This window comes from Muntiacus reevesi, chromosome 3, assembly GCF_963930625.1.
Source record: "Muntiacus reevesi chromosome 3, mMunRee1.1, whole genome shotgun sequence".
NCBI lineage: Eukaryota > Metazoa > Chordata > Mammalia > Artiodactyla > Cervidae > Muntiacus > Muntiacus reevesi.
Window position 1 is genome coordinate 212,617,340 of NC_089251.1, and position 21,991 is coordinate 212,639,330.

Below are 21,991 nucleotides of genomic sequence, written 5' to 3' on the forward strand. Positions count from 1 at the left end.
TGTTTTACCTTGAAATAAGTTCATGGTATGACTGCAGACAATTCCAGTTGAAAAAGTATGTGAGAAGCAGTGAAGAGTTATCTGCAGTTGGTAGGATATCTGTAATGGAGATTATATGGAGACATTACACCTGTACTTGAAAGAAATGATTAAAAAATTCATCTGATCCTGAAATGTTAGTATGGGAAAAAAATGGTTTACTTGTAGACAGGGAAATTTATTTTTAAATGCTGACTGACAAACAGGACCATTTAAACATAAGTGCCATTTAAACAAGTTAACACAAATCAAATCTATGAAAAATGCAAATGATATTTTTCATGGTGTGGTCCTTTTTCATCTTTGTATTTTTCTGCTGTAGATTCTGTTTTCTAGTTTTATACCATCTCTAGAGATCAAATGCTCACAAGCAGGACATACAGAAAATTACTGAACATTATTTTGGTTGCTGTCAGTGCAGGGTTTGGATTAATAATGAAACCAATTAAATTATCAAATACCTCCACTGGCAACAATAAACATTTAATTTCCAGAGAGAAATAAGATTAGCTATGTTGAACACCTTTTGCAATCACAGTGATAACAAAATTTTTCAAGCATTGGGGAATTCTGCTCCTTCGTCCAAGAATCAGCAGCAGCTTGATTTAATTAAAATAGCAATGAAAGAATCTTTTTTTTTTTTTTTTTTTAGCTGTCTCATGCATCTCTGATAATAACCAGTCAGCAGAAATGACGGAATGCCTCAAGCAGATAAATGGCATGCCTCCCCTCGTGCAAGAATGTACAGTTCCTTGTCGCGATGACTGCACCTTCACCACTTGGTCCAAGTTTACACCTTGCTCCACGAATTGTGAAACAACTCGAAGTAGAAGGCGACAGCTCACAGGTAGGTTATGCATTTTATTCTTTAGCTTCAAGCAGGTGATGCTGTCCCGAACCTGTTGAGGAGAATGTCCATTCCAGAAGGATGGGAAATTATATCATCTCTCCCTCTCCCCCCACCCTCCCTGCAATTATGTATCTCCTAGGCATATGATTGACACACAATATGTCCTCAATTAATACTTGTGAAATAAATGAAAGATATGAACCATTCCAAAGCTATGAAGTTCCTCTCTATATAACTTTATAATTTTTGTAGTGATAAATGGCAGTATATCAACCAACTTCCTTGGAATAGTTAATGGCAGAGTTTCTGGTATTCTTCATGCCAGGATCTCAGCAAGCTTAAAAGAAATACCTGATTTGTTAAAAGCATTAAAAACAGACCTCACCTATGTCATTGTCTTTTGCCATTACCTTATTGTTGTGTTCAGTTGCTCAACCGTGGCCTACTCTTTGCAATCCCGTGGACTGCAGCATGCCAGGTTTCCCTGTCCTTCACTATTTCCCAGAGTTTGCTCAAACACATGTCCACTGAGTCAGTGATGCCACCCAACCATCTCATCCTCTGTTGTCTGCTTCTCCCACTGCCTTCAATCTTTCCCAGAGTCTTTACCATTAAAAATAACTTGATATTTTAAAACTTTAGTAGTGGAAGGCAAAAATGGATTATATACATAGATTCTGCTTTTGCGCATGTGTGCTATGTTGCTTCAGTCATGTACAACTCTTTGTGACCTTATGGACTGTGGCCCACCAGGCTCCTCTTTCCAAGGAATTCTCCAGGCAGTAATATGGGAGTGGGTTGCCATGCCCTTCTCCAGGGGATCTTCCTGACCCAGAGATCGAACCCACATTTCCTGTGTCTCCTGCATTGGCAGGCAGATTCTTTACCACTAGCACTTCCTGGTTGACAAGAAACTATTGTATCCCACCGAAAAAAGATACCCCATATCCAAGGGCAAATAAGAAGCCCCAGCAAAATGGTAGGAGGGGCGAAATCACATTTATAATCAAACCCCATACCCAGCAGAGATGCTTGGAGGGCTCAAACAAACCTCGTGTGCACCAGGACCCAGAGACGCCACAGAGACTGAGCCAGAGCTGTGTTTGGGTGTCTCCTGAGGAGGTACGAGTAAGCAGGGGCCCACTGCGGGGGCAGGAGCTCTGGGTGCAGCAGGCCTGGGTGTGGCATAAGCCCTCTTGGAAGAGGTCACCATTAACCCCACCATAGAGGAACCAGAACTTACACAGGATTGGGGAAACAGACTCTTGGAAGGCACACACACAAAAAAAAAAACAAACCTTGTTTCATTACCTCCACCATACTTTGGCCTCAGGTCAAACAACCCTGCCCATCAACAGAAAATTGAATTAAAGATTTACTGAGCATGGCCCCGCCTATCAGCAAAAGACCCAGTTTCCCCCTCAGTCAGTCTCTCCAATCAGGAAGCTTCCATAAGCCTCTTATCCTTATCCATCAGAAGGCAGACAGAATGAAAACCACAATCAAAGTAAGCTAACCAAACTGATCACATGGACCACAGCCTTGTCTAACTCAATGAAACTATGAGCCATGCCAGGTAGGGCCACTCAAGACAGATGGGTCATGGTGGAGAATTCTGACAAAATATGGTTTGCTGGAGAAGGGAATGGCAAATCACTTCAGTATTCTTGCCTTGAGAACCCCATGAACAGTATGAAAAGGCAAAAGGATAGGACAGTGAAAGATGAACTCCCCGGGTCTATAGGTTCCCACTGTGCTACTGGAGATCAGTGGAGAAATAACTCCAGAAAGAATGAAGGGATGGAGCCAAAGAAAAAACAACACCCAGTTGTGGATATGACTGGTGATGGAAGTAAAGTCTGATGGGGTAAAGAGAAATATTGAATAGGAACCTGTAATGTTAGTTCCATGAATCAAGGCAAATTGGAAGTGGTCAAACAGGAGATGGTAAGAGTGAACATCAACATTTTAAGAATCAGTGAACTAAAATGGACTGGAAAGGGTGAATTTAACTGAGATGACCATTATATATATATATTACTGTGGGCAAGAATCCCTTAGAAGAAATGGAGTAGATGACATAGTCAACAAAAGAGTCCAAAATGAAATACTTGGATGCAGTCTCAAAAACGATGGAATGATCTCTGTTCATTTCCAAGGCAAACCATTCAGTATCACAGAAATCCTAGTCTATGCCCCAACCAGAAATGCTGAAGAAGCTGAAGTTGAAGGGTTCTATGAAGACCTACAAGACCTTCTGAATTAACACCCAAAAAAGATGTCCTTTTCATTATAGGGGACTGGAATGCAAAAGTAGAGAGTCAGGAGATACCTGAAGTACAGGCACATTTGTCCTTGGAGTACAGAATGAAGCAGGATAAAGGCTAGTAGAGTTTTGCCAAGAGAACGCACGTGTCAGAGCAAACACCCTCTTCCAACAACATAAGAGAAGATTCTACACATTGGCATCACCAGATGGCCAATACTGTAATCAGATTGATTATATTCTTTGCAACCAAAGAATGAGAAGCTGTATACAAGTCAGCAAAAATAAAGACCAGGAGCTGACTGTAGCTCAGATCATGAACTCCTTATTGTCAAATTCAGACTTAAATTTAAGATAGCAGGGAAAGTCACCAGACCATTCAGATATGACCTAAATCAAATCCCTTATGATTATACAGTGGAAGTGACAAATAGATTCAAGAGACTGATAGACAGAGTGCCTAAAGAACTATGGATGAAGGTTTGTAACATTGTACAGGAGACGGTGATCAAAACCATCCCCAAGAAAAAGAAATATGAAAAGGCAAAATGGTTGTCTGAGGAGGTCTTACAAATAGCTGTGAAAAGAAGAGAAGCTAAAGGCAAAGGAGAAAAGGAAAGATATGCATTTGAATGCAGAGTTCCAAAGAATAGCCAGGAGAGATAAGAAAGCCTTCCTCAGTGATCAATGCAAAGAAATAGAGCAAAACAATAGAATGGAAAAGACTTAAGATCTCTTCAAGAAAATTAGAGATACCAATGGAACATTTCATACAAAGATGGACACAATAAAGGACAGAAATGGTATAGACTTAACAAAAGCAGAAGATATTAAGAAGAGGTGGAAGAATACACAGAACTATACAGAAAAGATCTTCATGACCCAGATAACCATGATGGTGTGATCACTCACCTAGAGCCAGGAATCCTGGAATGCGAAGTCAAGTGGACCTTAGGAAACATCAGTACAAACAAAGCTAGTGGAGGTGATGAAATTCCAGTTGAGCTGTTTCAAATCCTAAAAGATGATGCTGTGAAGGTGCTGCACTCAATATGCCAGCAAATTTGGAAAACTCAGCAGTGGCCACAGGACTGGAAAAGGTTAGTTTTCATTCCAATCCCAAAGAAAGGCAAGGCCAAAGAATGTTCAAACTACCACACGATTGTACTCATCTGATACGCTAGCAAAATAGTACTCAAAATTCTCCAAGCCAGGCTTCAATAGTACATAAACCGTGAACTACCAGATGATCAAGCTGGATTTAGAAAATGCAGAGGAACCAGATACCAAATTACCAACATCCTTTGGATCATCAAAAAAACAAGAGCATTCCAGAAAAAACATCTACTTTTGCTTAGTGATGATGCCAAAGCCTTTGACTGTGTGGATCACAACAAAATGTGGAAAATTCTGAAAGAGATGGGAATACCAGATCACCTGACCTGCCTCCTGAAAAATCGGTATGCAGATCAAGAAGCAACATTTCGAACTGGGCATGGAACAACAGATTGGTTCCAAATCAGGAAAGGAGTGTGTCAAAGCTGCATATTGTCACCCTGCTTATTTAACTTGTATGCAGAGTACCTCATGCAAAATGCCAAGCTGGATGAAGCAAAAGCTGGAATCAAGATTGCTGGGAGAAATATTAATAACCTCAGATATGCAGTTGATACCACTCTTATGGCAGAAATTAAGAATGAAAGAGCCTCTTGATGAAAGTGAAAGAGGAGAGTGAAAAAGTTGGCTTTAAACTCAGCATTCAGAAAACTAAGATCATTGCATCCAGTCCAATCATTTCATGGCAAATAGATGGGGAAACAATGGAAATGGTGATAGACTTTATTTTCTTGGGCTCCAAAATCACTGCAGATGGTGATTGCAGCCATGAAATTAAAAGACGCTTGCTACTTGTGGAAGAAAAGCTATGACCAGCCTAGATAGCACATTAAAAAGCAGAGCCATTACTTTGCCAACAAAGGTCTGTCTTGTCAAAGCTATGGTTTTTCCAGTAGTCATGTATGGATGTGAGAATTGGACTATAAAGATAGCTGAGCACTGAAGAATTGATGCTTTTGAACTGTGGTATTGGAGAAGACTCTTGAGAGTCCTTTGGACTGCGTGGAGAACCAACTAGTCTATCCTAAAGAAATCAGTCCTGAATATTCATTGGAAGGACTGATGTTGAAGCTGAAACTCCAATGCTTTGGCCACCTGATGCGAAGAACTGACTCACTAGAAAAGACCCTGATGTTGGGAAAGCTTGAATGCAGGGAGAGAAGGGGATGACAGAGGATGAGATGGTTGGATGGCATCACCAATTCGATGTTTGAGTAAGTTTGAGTAAGCTCTGAGAGTTGGTGATGGACAGGGAAGCCTGGCATGCTGCAGTCCATGGGGTCAGAAAGAGTCAGACACGACTGAGTGACTGAACAGAACTGAGTACCACCTGGGAAGCCCACATATAGATACATACATACATACATACGTAGATTCTGCTTTTGTGGTATATGCTTGTTATTGGTTCAATTTACTTCTTTGAAATTTAATGGAAACTAAAAAGTAGTTTACTCAAGGTCTTAGAGCAGTTTTTGCTATAATATACAAATAATTGACATTGTAATATATCTAACGTCTTATCTAGATAAATATTCCAGAACTTCTCTTCATTGTTGGTTTTTTCACATAGGCAAAATAAGCTTAATTCATGAAAGGAGAACCAAGGAAAATACCAGAATAATAATTAGGTTAATAATATTGGTATTGACATTGAAGAATTAAGCAGAGATGACCATTTGTTCTCGTGAGCAACTCAACTGCTAATTCTCTTGGTTTCAAGACTCCCCTTTGTTTGGATGCATTATTTATATGATTATTTTAGAGTTAACTTACTCTAATGGGTTGACAAAATCCATGCGAGTCCTTAACAGTATTTCTGAATGCAGATCAGTAACCCATCTGCAAATAAGGTGAAACATGCAGTCACAAAGAGAAACATTGATTTACATGTTATACTTTGATGTTTTGTCTATAAAAAGTGTGTTCATATATAATTTTATGCAGCATAAAACATATCTTCTGCTTCTAAGATAAAACAGATTTTTTATTCTCTAACAATATATAGTGGGATAGGATATATGTGGCAGGAATAATTCCATGTTAAGGGTCAGTTTAATGGAACTTGGTTTGTATGTTCATGTGTAATGTTTCAGAAGCCATTGTCTTAACAGCTCTGTCCATATATTTGAGATCAGAGAGTATTTCCTTGAGAGGGAAAGAAAGTTTTTAATTTGTGGTCAATTTTTTTCTTCCTTTTGAAAGTTTATTAATGATAATTTGTACCAGTAAATTGAGATTGAAATAATTGAAACTCCTAGGATATTTATTTATTTTACAGCCAGTAAGTTTGTGTTATCAATTGTCAGAACTTTAGTGACTTTTATTTAACATATACTTTTAAGGTAAATATTGAAAAACCATTATACTCTTATCCTAAAAATTACACATACACACCAAAAACAAAAACAAAAACAAACAAACCATCTAGACTTCATTTTCTAAATCATTAACTGCTAAGCTTCTGCATAGCTAATTGATCTTTGAATGTCTGAGTACCTAGATGATCTAAACAACTGGCCAATTTCATGAAATACACAAACTGTTTAAAAAAATCAGTCAAATGGATTACATAGTAGTGCAATTGAAAGAAAAATGCACAGTGTGAGAGTTAAGGTGTATTCATGGCCTTAAGTGGGGACTACAGCCCTGGAGGCAGCCTCTCAAGTAGCTCTGAGAAACTGCTCCAAGGAGGTAGAGGAGTAGGCTAGTTTATTCGTGATTTTGTTTCTGTTAGAGAATACAATACAGCATACCTCTTGGTGAAAACTACTAGTTGCAGAGAACAGAAGTCTCAAGTTTATGATCACAGTGCTCTTCTATGTATGGGAATATGCAAGAAGTGAAGTTTATTAAAATTCTTACTAAAGTACGTGTAACTATCTGTGGCTCTGTTTGTCCAAAGAACACAGTCTCTCTTTATTTTCTTTAATGTCCTCTATTGAAAGCATAGAGTGTGCTGAGTCAGTCAAGGACTATAGTGGGTTAATCTTTGTGGACTTGGGTGGAGAGTGGGGTCTTCTTTGCTCTTGTTCTGCTGGAGTGCCCCCCTTTTGGTCATAAATTCAAAGTTGGGGAGGCATTTCATGTCCCAAAGCTCTGGGAAGGCTCATTCCTATGTCAAGGTCAGATTTCGCTGATAAACAATCCAATGTGCTGTGACTAGGTCCTTCTAATGGTAACCGTAAATCTCTCTGGACTGCCTGTCTTAGTAGTCTGTTATGGTCCAGGAAGTGATTCTCCCTTGTTGTTTCTTCTTACATCTGCTATAGCACTATTATAATCATTTTAATTCTATATAGAGCTGAATATTCAGTCAATCATTTCAAGTCTCTTAGTAATCATTGCTTTTGTCAGAGACTCAGCTTTGAATTGGGTAACACACCAAGAAGCCATCTTATAGAATAAGCAGAATACATGTTACATGACCAGAAATAATAATAAGGTCATAATAGGGATTCATGCAGTGAACAGCCAGCATCAAACCAATTCTTAAGAGATCACCGAGACTAGGGAACAGACTGTTTAAGGTAGAAATCTGATTTTCTTTTTAGTTTATAATGTGGGTGATTAAACGTGTTCTATTAACAAGTCTGGTTAAGTCATTACACTTAAGTGACTATTGCCATATAAATCCAGTCCATAGCTGAGGAAAGGCCCCTCCTGACAAGTGGGAGGTTATGTTTTTCTAGTGAAATTTAACTCATTTTTCTGGTTGAGCTTGAATAACCTTGATAGAAAATTCATATTTATGTTAAAATTTTTGAAGGGACCATCCAATCAGAGTGTTAGGAGAAATCTACCAAAGTGAAGTAGAAGTATTGGACATAGATAATTGACCATAGATCAAAACATTAGATTTTTAAAATTTTTCATAGGATTGTGCCTGTGTTAGAAAAGTATTTGATTCCTATGTAGAAGTCCCAAGAAATTAAGATCTGCTCTGGTACTTTGGAATAAATATCTGCTTCTGATGCCCTCATCTTCTCTTCCTATTGTGGATGCTGTTTCTCTTCTGTTTGAGCATTTGTGTCAAGGTGAGTTTGAGGTTAGCAATCCTCTCTATAGACAAGTCTGGTTCAGGGGCCCTTTTTAAGTGGGAAATATGAATCTAAGAGTCAATTCCCTTTAGTTTTGTTGTGCATAAACAAGCTAAGAGTAGCTGATAAGAGTCTTTCCATCTAGGCTGGAGAGAGTCCTTTAAATGATATTTTTTTTCCAGTATATATTCTCCGGAATGTAGTTCATGGGATATCTGATCCTTATCCAAAGACAGATTACTGTGATAAACTTCAGAAACAAGCTTAAAATGTCCTTTTAACAATTCATTTAAACTTCTGTGACAATATAATATATCAACAGGAGCCATCTAGGACTATAAAAGTGTATTACTGAAACACTTTTTTCTATAAAATTATCCTCATTTCCACCAAATACTGCCAAACTAAGACTAATTTATTTGCAAAGTAAGTCTAGTTTCAATAAAGGTGGCCTGTAAGTGTACCAAGAATAGCAATTGTTTATACAGGCTCTTTAAATTTGGTTGCTTTTTTTTTTTAAACTTATAAACAGTCCCAAACTAAAATTTATAAGACTTCTCAAAGCCAGGAAAATTATGTCTAGGACTTGCCATCAGAATTACCTATGATACCTATAGATCTGGGTGAATTCCTCTCTTCTCAAGTCCCCAAAATACCTTGAAAGTCCTTTCTTATTCACCTGATAAGGTTGCTGAAAGAAAAGAAAGTGTTAGTTGCTCAGTCAGATCCAACTCTGTGACTCCATGGACTGTAGCCCAGTGGGCTCCTCCATCCATGGGATTTTCTAGGCAAAAATACTGGAGTGGGTTACCATTTCCTTCTCCAGGAGACCATCCTGACTCAGGGATTGAACACAGATCTCCTGCATTGCAGGCAGACACTTTACCTTCTGAGCCACCAGCCAAGGTTGCTGAGAACCCTGCAAATAAGGGAGTAGGTTGTCACTCTAAGGGGTTTCATGGCTTCGTAAAGTCTTTCTTGGGGTTTCCCATGTGGCTCAGTGGTAAAGAATTCGCCTGCAGCAAAGCTAGAGGCTCAGGAGACACAGGCTGGATCACTGGGTCAGGAAGATAGGAGAGAATGGCAACCCACTCCGGTATTCTTGCCAGGGTAATCCCATAGACAGAGGAGCCTAGCACACTAGAGTCCATTGGATCTTAAGAGTCAGGTATGCACATGATCACAACTGAGCAACAGAGCAAGCACGCATGCGCAAAGTTTATATTAGTTTCTTAAAGCTGACTGGGTATATCTGATTCTATGTTTACCCTCAAACACAACATTCCAGTCAAAGCTATGATAATATAACCAATGTTCCCATTGCGCCCTGTTAAAAAGTGAACAGATTTTTATTGAACTTACGCAAATAACTATATTTCCATGAAAATAAGAATAAGAAGTATCCAATTCTGGAGGGATCTGGTAGGAAAGAAAGAAAAAAAAAAGACAAATGTTTCACTTCTACTTACAAAGGTATAATTTATCAAATGGTTGTTAGTCATTGTGCAAGAAAGATTTCCTTATATCTAGAAAACAAGTAAGCAGTGGTATTTTAGACAAAAAGTCTAAAGAGAAAAAGTTTAAAAAATTATAACACTATCATCAGTTCATTCAGTCCTATGCAATTAATTTTGTTTCTTTCCTGTTAACAATTTTATGATGTCATCAGATTGTTCATTAGAATTCTTTAGTTTCTTACCCAGTTCAGTTGTATAATCTGAAAGTTGTCAAAAACCTGTAATTGTCTGTAAAGCAATTATCCTTCAATGAAAAAATAAATTATTTTTTTTAAAAAACATGTAATTGTCCCCAAAAAAGCCCTTTCTATAAATCTTCTTGAAGATGAAGAATTTTAATAAAAGTAATAGAATAAAATAACTATAAATGACAAAAGACTTTTAAAATAGCATGTTTAAGGTTCTGGTTACTATTGACAAAGAAATTTGGTTATTTCTGTTACATTTTAAGATAATTTAGACTATGATAACATAGTAGGACAACTAAATTTTAGCAATTTCATATGAACTCTAGAATATTTATATTAGCAATATTTACTCATACAATATTACCTAAAGTTCATCATCATTTATTTAACAATGTTAATCATATAATTTAATATATCAAGTAAACCTAAATAGTTTAATAACTTTCTTTGTTTTTTTTTTTATTTTTCTTTGATTTTTCCGAGGTTCTCTGAGAAATACCAACTTTAGCAAGAGATCATAACAGAGAGATTCAAATTCTAGTTTTGCCTGATTGGCCAACTTATGAACATATTCTGTTACCTCTAGGAACACACATTTTTCCACTGATAGACAGAGAGCCTGATGAACTATGGATGGAGGTTCGTGACATTGGACAGGAGACAGGGATCAAGACCATCCCCATGGAAAAGAAATGCAAAAAGGCAAAATGTTTGTCTGAGGAGGCCTTACAAATAGCTGTGGTACAAGACATTTGATTTAGGTCATACCTGAATGGTCTAGTGGTTTTTCCTACTTTCTTCAGTTTAAATCTGAATTTGGCAATAAGGAGTTCATGACCTGAGCCACAGTCAGCTCCTGGTCTTGTTTTTGCTGACTGTATAGAGCTTCTCCATCTTTGGCTGCACAGAATATAATCTGATTTCGGTGTTGACCATCTGGTGATGTCCATGTGTAGAGTCTTCTCTTGTGTTGTTGGAAGAGGGTGTTTGCTATGACCAGTGCGTTCTCTTGGAAAAACTCTATTAGCCTTTGCCCTGCTTCATTCTGTACTCCAAGGCCAAATTTGCCTGTTACTCCAGGTGTTTCTTGACTTCCTACTTTTGCATTCCAGTCCCCTATAATGAAAAGGACATCTTTTTTGGGTGTTACTTCTGAAAGGTCTTGTAGGTCTTCATAGAACTGTTTAACTTCAGCTTCTTCAGCGTTACTAGTTGGGGCATAGGCTTGGATTACCGTGATATTGAATGGTTTGCCTTAGAAACAAACAGAGATCATTTTGTCGTTTTTGAGATTGCATCCAAGTACTGCATTTTGGACTCTTTTGTTGACCATGATGGCTACTCCATTTCTTCTAAGGGGTTCCTGCCCACAATAGTAGATATAATGGTCATCTGAGTTAAGTTCACCCCTTCCAATCCATTTTAGTTTGCTAATTCCTAAAATGTTGACATTCAGTCTTGCCATCTCCTATTTGACCACTTCCAATTTGCCTTGATTCATGGACCTAACATTCCAGGTTCCTATGCAATATTGCTCTTTACAGCATTGGACCTTGCTTCTATCACCAGTCACATCCACAACTGGGTGTTGTTTTTGCTTTGGCTCCATCCCTTCATTCTTTCTGGAGTTATTTCTCCACTGATCTCCAGTAGCATATTGGGCACCTACTGACCTGGGGAGTTACTCTTTTAGTATCCTATCATTTTGCCTTTTCATACTGTTCATGGGGTTCTCAAGGCAAGAATACTGAAGTGGTTTGCCATTCCCTTCTCCAGTGAACCATATTCTGTCAGACCTCTCCACCATGACCCGACCGTCTTGAGGGGGTAGACTAGCCTAAAGGGCCTTTTTGGGGAATCAAGGCCCCAGATAGAGTTCAGACAAATGAGACAAGTCTATTCTGGGTACCTTTATGGTCACCAAAATTTTCAAGTGAAAGACAAATGCGCAACATGAGTGTTGTGAGTTAAGCTTTATCCAGGGTCTGAATGAGAACTATAGCCCAGGAGATAGCATCTCAGATAACTCTAAGGAGCTGCTACGAAGAGATAGTGATGAAAGCTAGGTTGTATGTGACTTAAAGGGAATATCTCATGCAAAGTCGGGCTCGATAAAGGACAGAAATGGTATGGACCTAATAAAAGCAGAAGATATTAAGAAGAGGTGGCAATAATACACAGAAGAACTGTACAAAAAAGATCTTCATGAGCCAGATAATCACGATGGTGTGATCAGTCACCTAGAGCCAGACATCCTGGAAAGTGAATTCAAGTGGGCCTTAGGAAGCATCATTACGAACAAAGTTAGTGAAAGTGATGGAATTCCAGTTGAGCTATTTCAAATCCTGAAAGATGATGCTGTGAAAGTGCTGCACTCCATGTGTCAGCAGATTTGTAAAACTCAGCAGTGGCCACAGGATGGAAAAGGTCAGTGTTCCTACCAATCTCAAAGAAAGGCAATGCCAAAGAATGCTCAAACTACAGCACAATTGCACCATCTCACACACTAGTAAAGTGATGCTCAAAATTATCCAAGCCAGGCTTCAGCAATATGCGAACTGTGAACTTCCAGTTGTTCAAGCTGGATTTAGAAAAGGCAGAGGAACCAGAGATCAAATTGCCAACATCTGCTGGATAATCGAAAAAGGAAGAGACTTCCAGAAAAACATCTATTTCTGCTTTATTGACTGTGCCAAAGCCTTTGACTGTGTGGATCACAATAAACTGTGGAAAATTCTGAAAGAGATGGGAATATCAGACCACCTGACCTGCCTCTTGAGAAATCTGTATGCAGGTCAGGAAGCAACAGTTAGAACTAGACTTGGAACAACAGACTGGTTCCAAATAGGAAAAGGAGTACATCAAGGTTGTATATTTTCACCCTCCTTATTTAACTTATATGCAGAGTACATCATAAGAAATGCTGGGCTGGATGAAGCACAAGCTGGAGTCAAGATTTCTGGGAGAAATATCAATAACCTCAGATATGCAGATGACACCACCCTTATAGCGAAAAACGAAGAAGAAGTAAAGAGCCTCTTGATGAAAGTGAAAGAGGAGAGGGAAAAAGTTGACTTAAAGTTCAACATTGAGAAAACTATGATCATGGTAAATACATGGAGAAACAGTGGCAGACTTTATTTTTTGGGGGGGCTCCAAAATCACTGCAGATGGTGACTGCAGCCATGAAATTAAAAGATGCTTACTCCTTGGAAGAAAAGTTATGACCAAACTGACAGTATTTTAAAAAGCAGAGACATTACATTGCCAACAAAGGTCCATCTAGTCAAAGCTATGTTTTTTCTAGTAGTCATGTATGGATGTGAGAGTTGGACTGTAAAGAAAGCTGAGTGCCAAAGAATTAAAACTTTTGAACTATGATGTTAGAGAAGACTCTTGAGAGTCCTTTGGACTACAAGGAGATAAAACCAGTCCTTCCTAAAGGAAATCAGTCTGAATATTGATTGGAAAGACTGATGGTGAAGCTGAAACTCCAAAACTTTGGCCACCTGATGCGAAGAACTGACTCATTTGAAAGACCCTGATGCTGGGAAAGATTGAAAGTGGGAGGAGGAGACAACAGAGGATGATCCGGTTAGATGGCATCACCAATTCAATGGACATAAGTCTGAGTAAACTTCAGAAGTTGGTGATGGAGAGGGAGGCCTGGTGTGCTACAGTCCATGGGGTCTCAGAGAGTTGGACATGACTGAGTGAACTGAACTGAATTTTTTGTTAGGTAATGCAGTCAGCATACATCTTGGTAGAAACTTACCAGTAGTAACCAAAAAAAAAAAAAAAAACAAAATTCTCAACGTAATGATTGTACTGCTTTCTATGTATTGGAAGATGTTAAGAAGTGTGATTTATTGGAATTCTTTCTGAAATGCATGTAACTGTCTAAGGGTCTGTTTGTCCAAACTGGAAACATTCTATCATTGTCTTTATTTCCTCTGTCTGAAACATTGAGTTCATTGTTAGTCAGCAACTACAGTGGGTTAATCTTTGTAAAGTTGAATGGATAGCAAAATACTCTTTGCTCTTTTTTGTTTGCCGTATCTTTGGTAGAAAAATAAGTAGTGAAAAATGTGCACATCTGAAGCCTTATTTTTATTGTTGTGATACTAATGCTTGTGTTTTGGTTTCTCCCATGTAATTTTGTAGTAAATTTAATAAGCAGTCACAAACATGAATGATAGTGTTAAAAAAAATGGGCTTAGACTATAAAGCAATGTTATTCTGGAACATAGACACACACAGAGAAGCATACACACGTGAATACAAGCCCTCCATTGTATAGGGGACCATCTAAAGTGTTTATTTTTTCTTTTTCCATTTTTTTTAACTAGAGTCTTCAATTTAATATCTGAGTGTTCTCTGTGTTTTATGCAAACTAGATAATCACAAGTTTTATATTTAGTGATAACTAAAGCAGTTGCTTATACAGTACTGTAAATTATCAGTCTATCAACTAGAAAATCTACCTAAATTACTAAATAACAATATTTAGGTTACTAAATAATGATATATTCAAAATAACTGGATAACTAATACCTTTTAAATATTGTAGGTTTGTGTTTTTGTAGAATAAGTTACAAATTTCTAATTTAAGGTGAAAAATGTCTTCAGAGTTGTAGTGGAGATTGACTATTTAAAATATTTTAAAAATACTAGCTGGTTCTGAATCCAAAGATTAATACTGATTATGACTAGAATGTAATCAAAGTTAGTTCAATCGCTCCGTCGTGTCCGACTCTTAGCGACCCCATGGACTGCAGCACTCCAGGCCTCCCAGTCCATTACCAACTCCCGGAGTTTACTCAAACTCATGTCCATTGATTTGGTGATGCCATCCAACCATCTCATCCTCTGTCGTCCCCTTCTCCCGCCTTCAATCTTTCCCAGTGCCAGGGTCTTCTCCAATGAGTCAGTTTTTCGCGTCAGGGGGTCAAAGTATTGGATTTTCAGCTTCAACGTCAGTCCTTCCAATGAATATTTGGGACTGATTTCCTTTATGAAGGACTGGTTGGATCTCCTTGCAGTCCAAGGGACTCTCAAGAGTCTTCTCCAACACTACAGTTCAAAAGCATCAATTCTTCGGTGCTCAGCTTTTTTATAGTCCAACTCTCACATCCATGCATGACTACTGGAAAATCCATAGCCTTAGCTAGACGGACCTTTGTTGGCAAAGTAACGCCTCTGCTTTTTAATACGCTGTCTAGTTTGGTCATAACTTTTCTTCCAAGGAGTAAGCGTCTTTTAATTTCATGGCTGCAATCACCATCTGCAGTGATTTTGGAGCCTCCAAAAATAAAGTCTGCCACTGTTTCCACTGTTTCCCCATCTATTTGCCATGAGGTGATGGGACCAGATGCCATTGTCTTAGTTTTCCGAATATTGAGCTTTAAATCAACTTTTTCACTCTCCTCTTTCACTTTCATCAAGAGGCTCTTTAGTTCTTCTTCAGTTTCTGCCATAAGGGTGGTGTCAGCTGCATATCTAAGGTTATTGATATTTCTCCCAGAAATCTTGATTCTGGCTTATGGTTCATCCAGCCCAACTTGTCTCATGATGTACTCTGCATAGAAGTTAAATAAGCAGGGTGACAATATACAACCTTGATGTACTCCTTTTCCTATTTGGAACCAGTCTGTTGTTCCAAGTCTAGTTCTAACTGTTGCTTCCTGACCTGCATACAGATTTCTCAAGAGGCAGGTCATGTGGTCTAATATTCCCATCTCTTTCAGAATTTTCCAGTCAAAGTTAAGGACCACCGACAATTTGTTTCTTATTGTGAGAATTATCTCTGCATTAACTAACTTGCTCCAAGCCTTCTTCAAACAGTGATCGCATGTAATTAAGAAGGATATCACAAACATAGAGACAGCATATATTTTACAGAATATTTGTTCTGCCAGTAACTTGGTTACCTTGTACATGAACATTTTCCTTATTCCTATTCTTTCTCTCTCTTATGTCTTCTTTTTTTTTCACCTTTTTAGAAAACTTTGTTCAATTATTCAAGGAACAATTTTTATCATTTGTGTGTGCTAGACCTTGGAGCTCTACAAAGGAATAGATAGACTTGATTTTAATTTAAGAGCTTCCGGTATAATTGAGGTAGTTTTGGTGTGGATAGTGACAACACAGTATAGTTCCTGCTACAATAGCTGTTATATCGAGTGCTTATTAGTTTTTTTATTACTTCTGTAACAAATTACCACAAATTTTATGACTTAAAACAATGCAAATTTATTATCTTACAGTTCTATACGTCTGAAGTCAGAGATTTTATAGGACTATTAACAAGATGTTGGCAAGACAGGATTTTTTTTTCTAGACGGTTTAGGGGAACGTGTCTTCTTTTCCAGCTTCTAGGGGCTGCTTACATTCCTTGCTTATGGTTCTCTTCCTCCAAAGTCTTGAAATTCAGTATATCTTGAAATTGTATCTCTTTGATTATTCTGTCACAGTTATATCCCCTCTGACTCTACTCGACCTGGAAACATTCTCTGAATTTGAGATCATGTGATTATGTTGGACCCAGCCTGATAATTCAAAATGATCTCATCCCAACATCCATAATCTTAGTTACATCTACAAAGTTTATTTTGCCATAGATGTTTAGTTGTTTTAGGGATTAGGATATAAACATTCTTGGAGAGCCAGCTTTTTACCTATCACATGCTACCCAAGTACAGAAGAATACCTCTTCTAGAATGGAGATGAAGAGTATGTTCAAGGATGACTTTTTGGAAGAGTAATCCCAGTTTGGACCTAAAGGACAGGTAGTCATTAACTAGGCTATAGAGAGAGGGTAGAACTGGTGACCATTCCTGGAATAGAATATGCAAAGGTCAGAAGTTAAGTGAGTGGCTTTTAGGAACTAAACATGTTCAGTATTATTTTTAACATGACACAGGCAGAGTGATACAGCATAGTTATGAGACAAATATCAACAGACCCAGTCCTATGGAACTTTGATGACCAGAGTGAAGAGTCTAGACTTCATTCCGTGAACTGTGGTCAGCCACTGGAAGGTCTAACTTTGTAAGCTGGTCCTGGCTGAAGTGCAGGGAAAGGATTGAAGAGTGAGTTATGGTGGCAATAAAATTGTGAAAGGAGCCAATATAGGGATTTAAGCTGAGAATTTGGTGGAGGGCTAAATATGAGTATTGGTAAAACTGGGAAATGTAGAAGGAGAAGGAAAAGTTATGGTCAGAGTGAGTGAGTATGGCTGTTGCCAGTTGAGTTTGACTGATCCTTTAGGTGTAGATTTCCAGTCTGTGACCCAGAAGTTTGAGTAAGAAATCTGGGCTGAAGATAATAATTAGGGACTTAAGGGGTACAGAAGATAATACTCTTTGTGAGGATCAGAAAAGAGAATCTAGGGCTATGCCCTTAGGAATCCCATCAGTTAAGAGAGGTACAGAGGGAGAAGGATTCAACAAATAAATGAACAAAAAAAGATATGCCCAGAAAGATGGTGGGGCTGTGGAGCAGGGATGAGGGACAGAAAGGTAAGGTGTGAAAGGATATGTCAAGAATGATGGTGTAGCCAATGCTCCAAAGCTATCATTGAATATCAAGTCTGAAAGATAAAAAGTAAAAGATTGTTCAGGACGTTATTACTTCTGCAAGAGTTAGCAGTTTTAAGGAATAGGTAGACTCAAAATCTAGGGTTAAGTGTGTTGAGAAGAGAATGGACACATAAGAGATGGAGAAAACTGTACTTTTTGGACATTTGAGAAGCACCAGATACTTGGGTGTGTTGAATGCTGATAAGAAGGTACTAATCCTCCTTCCCCACTGATATGTCTCCCATGCAATAAATGCTCAGAGCAGAGATAGAGGCAGTGCTCCTCAAACTTATTCTCAGCAAGTGGCCCTAATGGTAGATGCAAGAATCCTATCCCCCTAGAGAGACAGTGGTGTGGCCAAAGTTTCTACAAGATCTTTTCAGAACCTATAGGAATCCTTATTTATTGTGTCCAGAAGCATCACAGAAGAGATCCAGCTAGTCCTCCAGTTGACAACTGTAGAATTGTGTATAATGTAAACTATCTGGAGCCTCCCTGATAGCTCATCTGGTAAAGAATCCACATGCAACACAGGAGGCTCTGGTTTGATTCCTTGGTCAGGAAGATCCACTGGAGAAGGGATAGACTACCCATTCCAACATTCATGGGCTTCTCTAGTGACTCAGGGGGTCAAAAATCCACCTGCAATGAGGGAGACCTGGGTTTGATCCCTGGGCTGGGAAGATCCCCTGGAGGAGGACGTGGCAACCCACTCCAGTATTCTTGCCTGGAGAATTCCCATGGACAGGGGAGCCCGGCGGGTTATAGTTCATGGGGTTGCAGAGTTGGACACGACTGAGCAACATAGCACATGTAAACTATTTCACAATGAGAAAGTAGTCTGTGTATCAGCTTATAGCAAGCATTTCCAAAGCAGCCATTTAAAACTGAAAATAGATTAATAAAGCTCCCTACTATTTAAAATAACCAGCCATGACTCTCACTAATGGCCCGCTAATGAAGAAACAAAGAGAAATTAGATCTAGGAAAATTAAAAATCTAGAGGAAGTGTGTTAGTAGCAAAGTTGAGTCAACTTACAGACTGTCTTAGAATCCGTTAAACATAATTATCAAGTACTCACAGCTTTGAAAAATGACTCTGCATTGTCATCACTCAAAAGTTGGGATTACACCTAAAAGGTCCATCAAAGTCAACTGGTAATATAAGGTCATATTCTAAAATCTTTAAGTTAAAAAGGTCTCTCAAAGTGCAAGTCATATCTTTTTCTCAGATTAAATTACCCAACTTGCTTTGAGCATTTATTTCAATATATTGTTTCTGTCAGCATTTCTGAGTTCCTGATAACAGGAACCAAAATAAATTACACTTTGTCCACCACACCCCAGGTGACACTCAGGCTAACTCCAAGGCCACTGTCTGGGAGGATGTAATTTTTTTCCTTGAATAAACTATTCTTTTAAAAGTTAATTGAAAAAAAGGCAGAGTTATACTTATCCCATTTTGTTCACTTCCCTGAAAACCATTAATTTCAAGGAAAATGGAGACAAGATAGTCAGTTTTTATCAACAAATTATAAAGATATCAATATAAATCAAGAATTTTTCTAGTTATAAAGCCACTGTAGCAAATTTTTTCTAAGTATTTTTTGCCACTCTCCAACATGAAACCTTTTTTCCCCCCCAATTAACTTAAATTTCACAGTTGCTGTGGGAATTGCTTCATTGTCCTAGGATTTACTTCTGTGTTAAAGAAAAAAAAAGTGAAAAAAAAGAAAGGCTTTATTTTATTTTACTTAATTGCCTAAGAGCTTTGAAATGTGAGCAACTTAACAAAACAACAGATGTGAAATTAACACATCCATGTCTCTTGTTGAAACAGGGAAAAGCAGAAAGAAGGAGAAATGCCAGGATGCTGACTTGTACCCTCTAGTGGAAACAGAACCATGTCCTTGTGATGTGTTTACATCTCATCCTTATGGAAATTGGTCAGATTGCATCCTTCCTGAAAGCAGAAAGGAGCCTCACAGAGGACTGCAGGTGCAAGGAGGCGCCACAGAATGTGGAGAAGGCATGCGCTTTCGGGCAATAGCCTGCTCTGATAGAAATGGAAGAACTGTTGACCCCGTCCACTGCAACAGTTCTGGTAAGGAAATGGGTGAGGAGTAACGCATGAGAACACTGACATATAGCCCAGGATGTGTGTCCCAGGTCTAAAACGCATAGCCTTGTTTCTTAGTAATTGTTTCAGTTTTCCTTTGTCAAAAACACACTGCCTCTCATTAAGTATGAATATAGGAAATGCACATATCCATATCTCACTGCTTATCTGGAATGTGAGTGTTCGGGATCTTTGACTCACCTCTCTCTATACTTCACCTCTGGTCACTTGCTCCCATGTGTCAGCACAGGCTTTCTCTGAGAAAGCCAAAGCCCAGCACAAATGAATATATTTTATGCTGTTTATTGGTGCTTTAATTACATATATAGAAGGCATCAGGCCTTGAATGTCTTATAAAGATGTTCACAAAATACCGATGAAAATGTTAATATTAAATGTTGTACAGTACCATGTGTAAGTACACCTAAATTAAGACTAGAACTATAGGAAAGAAATTAGGCAAGCTGGAAGAATTTTTGAAACTTTAAACAGGGAGAAGACTCTCTTTTTTATTATTTTTGAACCTTGACATAATTTAAAAGACATGGATGAACAGAGAAAAGAATGATGGTTAAATACAATTGGTGTCAACATTGATGGGGGAGGCTTTGACTGTTGATAGCAATGGAGCTTATTGAGTTCCTGCTCTACTTTTTTGTTTTTAATTACCTTTAAACAAACAAAAACTAAAGAAGTTAGGGATTTTATAGAAAGTATGAATAGAGAGAATTTATGTTTGAGTGGTAAACTCTAAAAAAAATAAAATTGATAGATTTGGGTCACTATCATCAAGGCTTTTATATTCTAGTAAATTTTCTCAATAATATCAGAAATAACAACTTGAATTCACTTTTAACACACAAGTAAATGATAGTTTGTCTTTATTCTATATTGGTAATGTATCAGCTCATTTTATTTAGGCTATGCCTGGATCATTATAGGAATGCAATTTAAGATTTAATAATTTTTAGTTAGCACAGTCACTGTACTTCCTGTTGAGTTAGTCTGCGATGTTGTATTCAGTGATTTTACTTTCAGAAACATTAAATACATCACAGACCAGTAATGGACCCATTTGGGAAAACTGGCACCCCACGCCAGTACTCTTGCCTGGACAATCCCATGGGCGGGGGAGCCTGGTGGGCTGCAGTCCATGGGGGTCACAAAGAGCTGGACACGACTGAGCGACTTCACTTTCACTTTTCACTTTCATGCATTGGAGAAGGAAATGGCAACCCACTCCAGTGTTCTTGCCTGGAGAATCCCAGGGATGGCGGAGCCTGGTGGGCTCCTGTCTGTGGTGTCACACAGAGTCGGACACGACTGAAACGACTTAGCAGCAGCAGCAGCAGCAGAGTTGGTTTACTCTGATCCTTGTTTTTCACCTTTAAAATACATTGTTGTTGTTTAGGGCTTCCCTGATGACTCCGATGGTAAAGATTCTTCTGCCTGCAATTCAGGAGTCCTTGGTTTGATCCCTGGTCAGAAGGATCCCCTGTAGAAGGGAAGGTCTACCCACTGCAGTTGCTTAGTCACTACATTGTATCTGACTCTCTTGTGACCCCGTGGACTGAAGCGCTCCATGCTGTCTGTCCATGGGATTCTCCAGGCGGGAATAATGAAGTTAGTTGTCATTTCCTTCTCCAAGGGATCTTACCAACCCAGTGGTTAAACCCAAGTCTCCTGCATTTTGGTAGGTGGATTCTTTACCACTGAGCCACCTGAGAAGCCCTTAGTATAAACAGTGGTCTATTTTTTAAATTTTCTTGAAATATATTTGATGTATAACATTCATTGCATAAATTTAAGGTGTACAATTTAATTCAAGACATTTGTAGGTTGTAATATATTGCAATCGTAGTGATGATAACCACATATAATATTACATAATCATCATTTCTTTTCAGTGGTTGGAATAATTTTAGTCTCAGTAAGTTTGGTTATAAGATTATATTGTTGTCCATATTACTGCACTGTGGATTAGATCTCTTTGGCTTCTTTACTCTTCATTCCAAGTTCATACTGTTAAAAAAAATTATCCTATCCTTGTCTAATCCCTCCACTCCTATCCCCTGGAAACCACCATTTTACTGTTTTTATGAGTTTGGCACTTTTAGATTACATGTATAAGTTGATATAATCAGTATTTCTCTGTCTGACTTGTCTCAGCTACTAACCTCTAGGTCCATTTACATTGTCACAAATGGTGAATGTCTTTCTCGTGGTTAGGTAATAGTTCATTGTTTATATACACTACAAATTCTTTGACTCATCTGTAG

General features: G+C 38.3%; 1 protein-coding gene across 1 annotated transcript in view; it reads left to right on the forward strand.

Annotated features, from left to right (window-relative positions):
- THSD7B (thrombospondin type 1 domain containing 7B) overlaps positions 1-21,991 on the forward strand; it is an 828,580-nt gene that overhangs the window by 552,072 nt on the left and 254,517 nt on the right. Inside the window, exons 12-13 of the mRNA XM_065927840.1 lie at positions 692-886; positions 19,434-19,697. Of these exons, the coding sequence (XP_065783912.1) occupies positions 692-886; positions 19,434-19,697 (459 nt within the window). The remainder of the gene's footprint in view (positions 1-691; positions 887-19,433; positions 19,698-21,991) is intronic.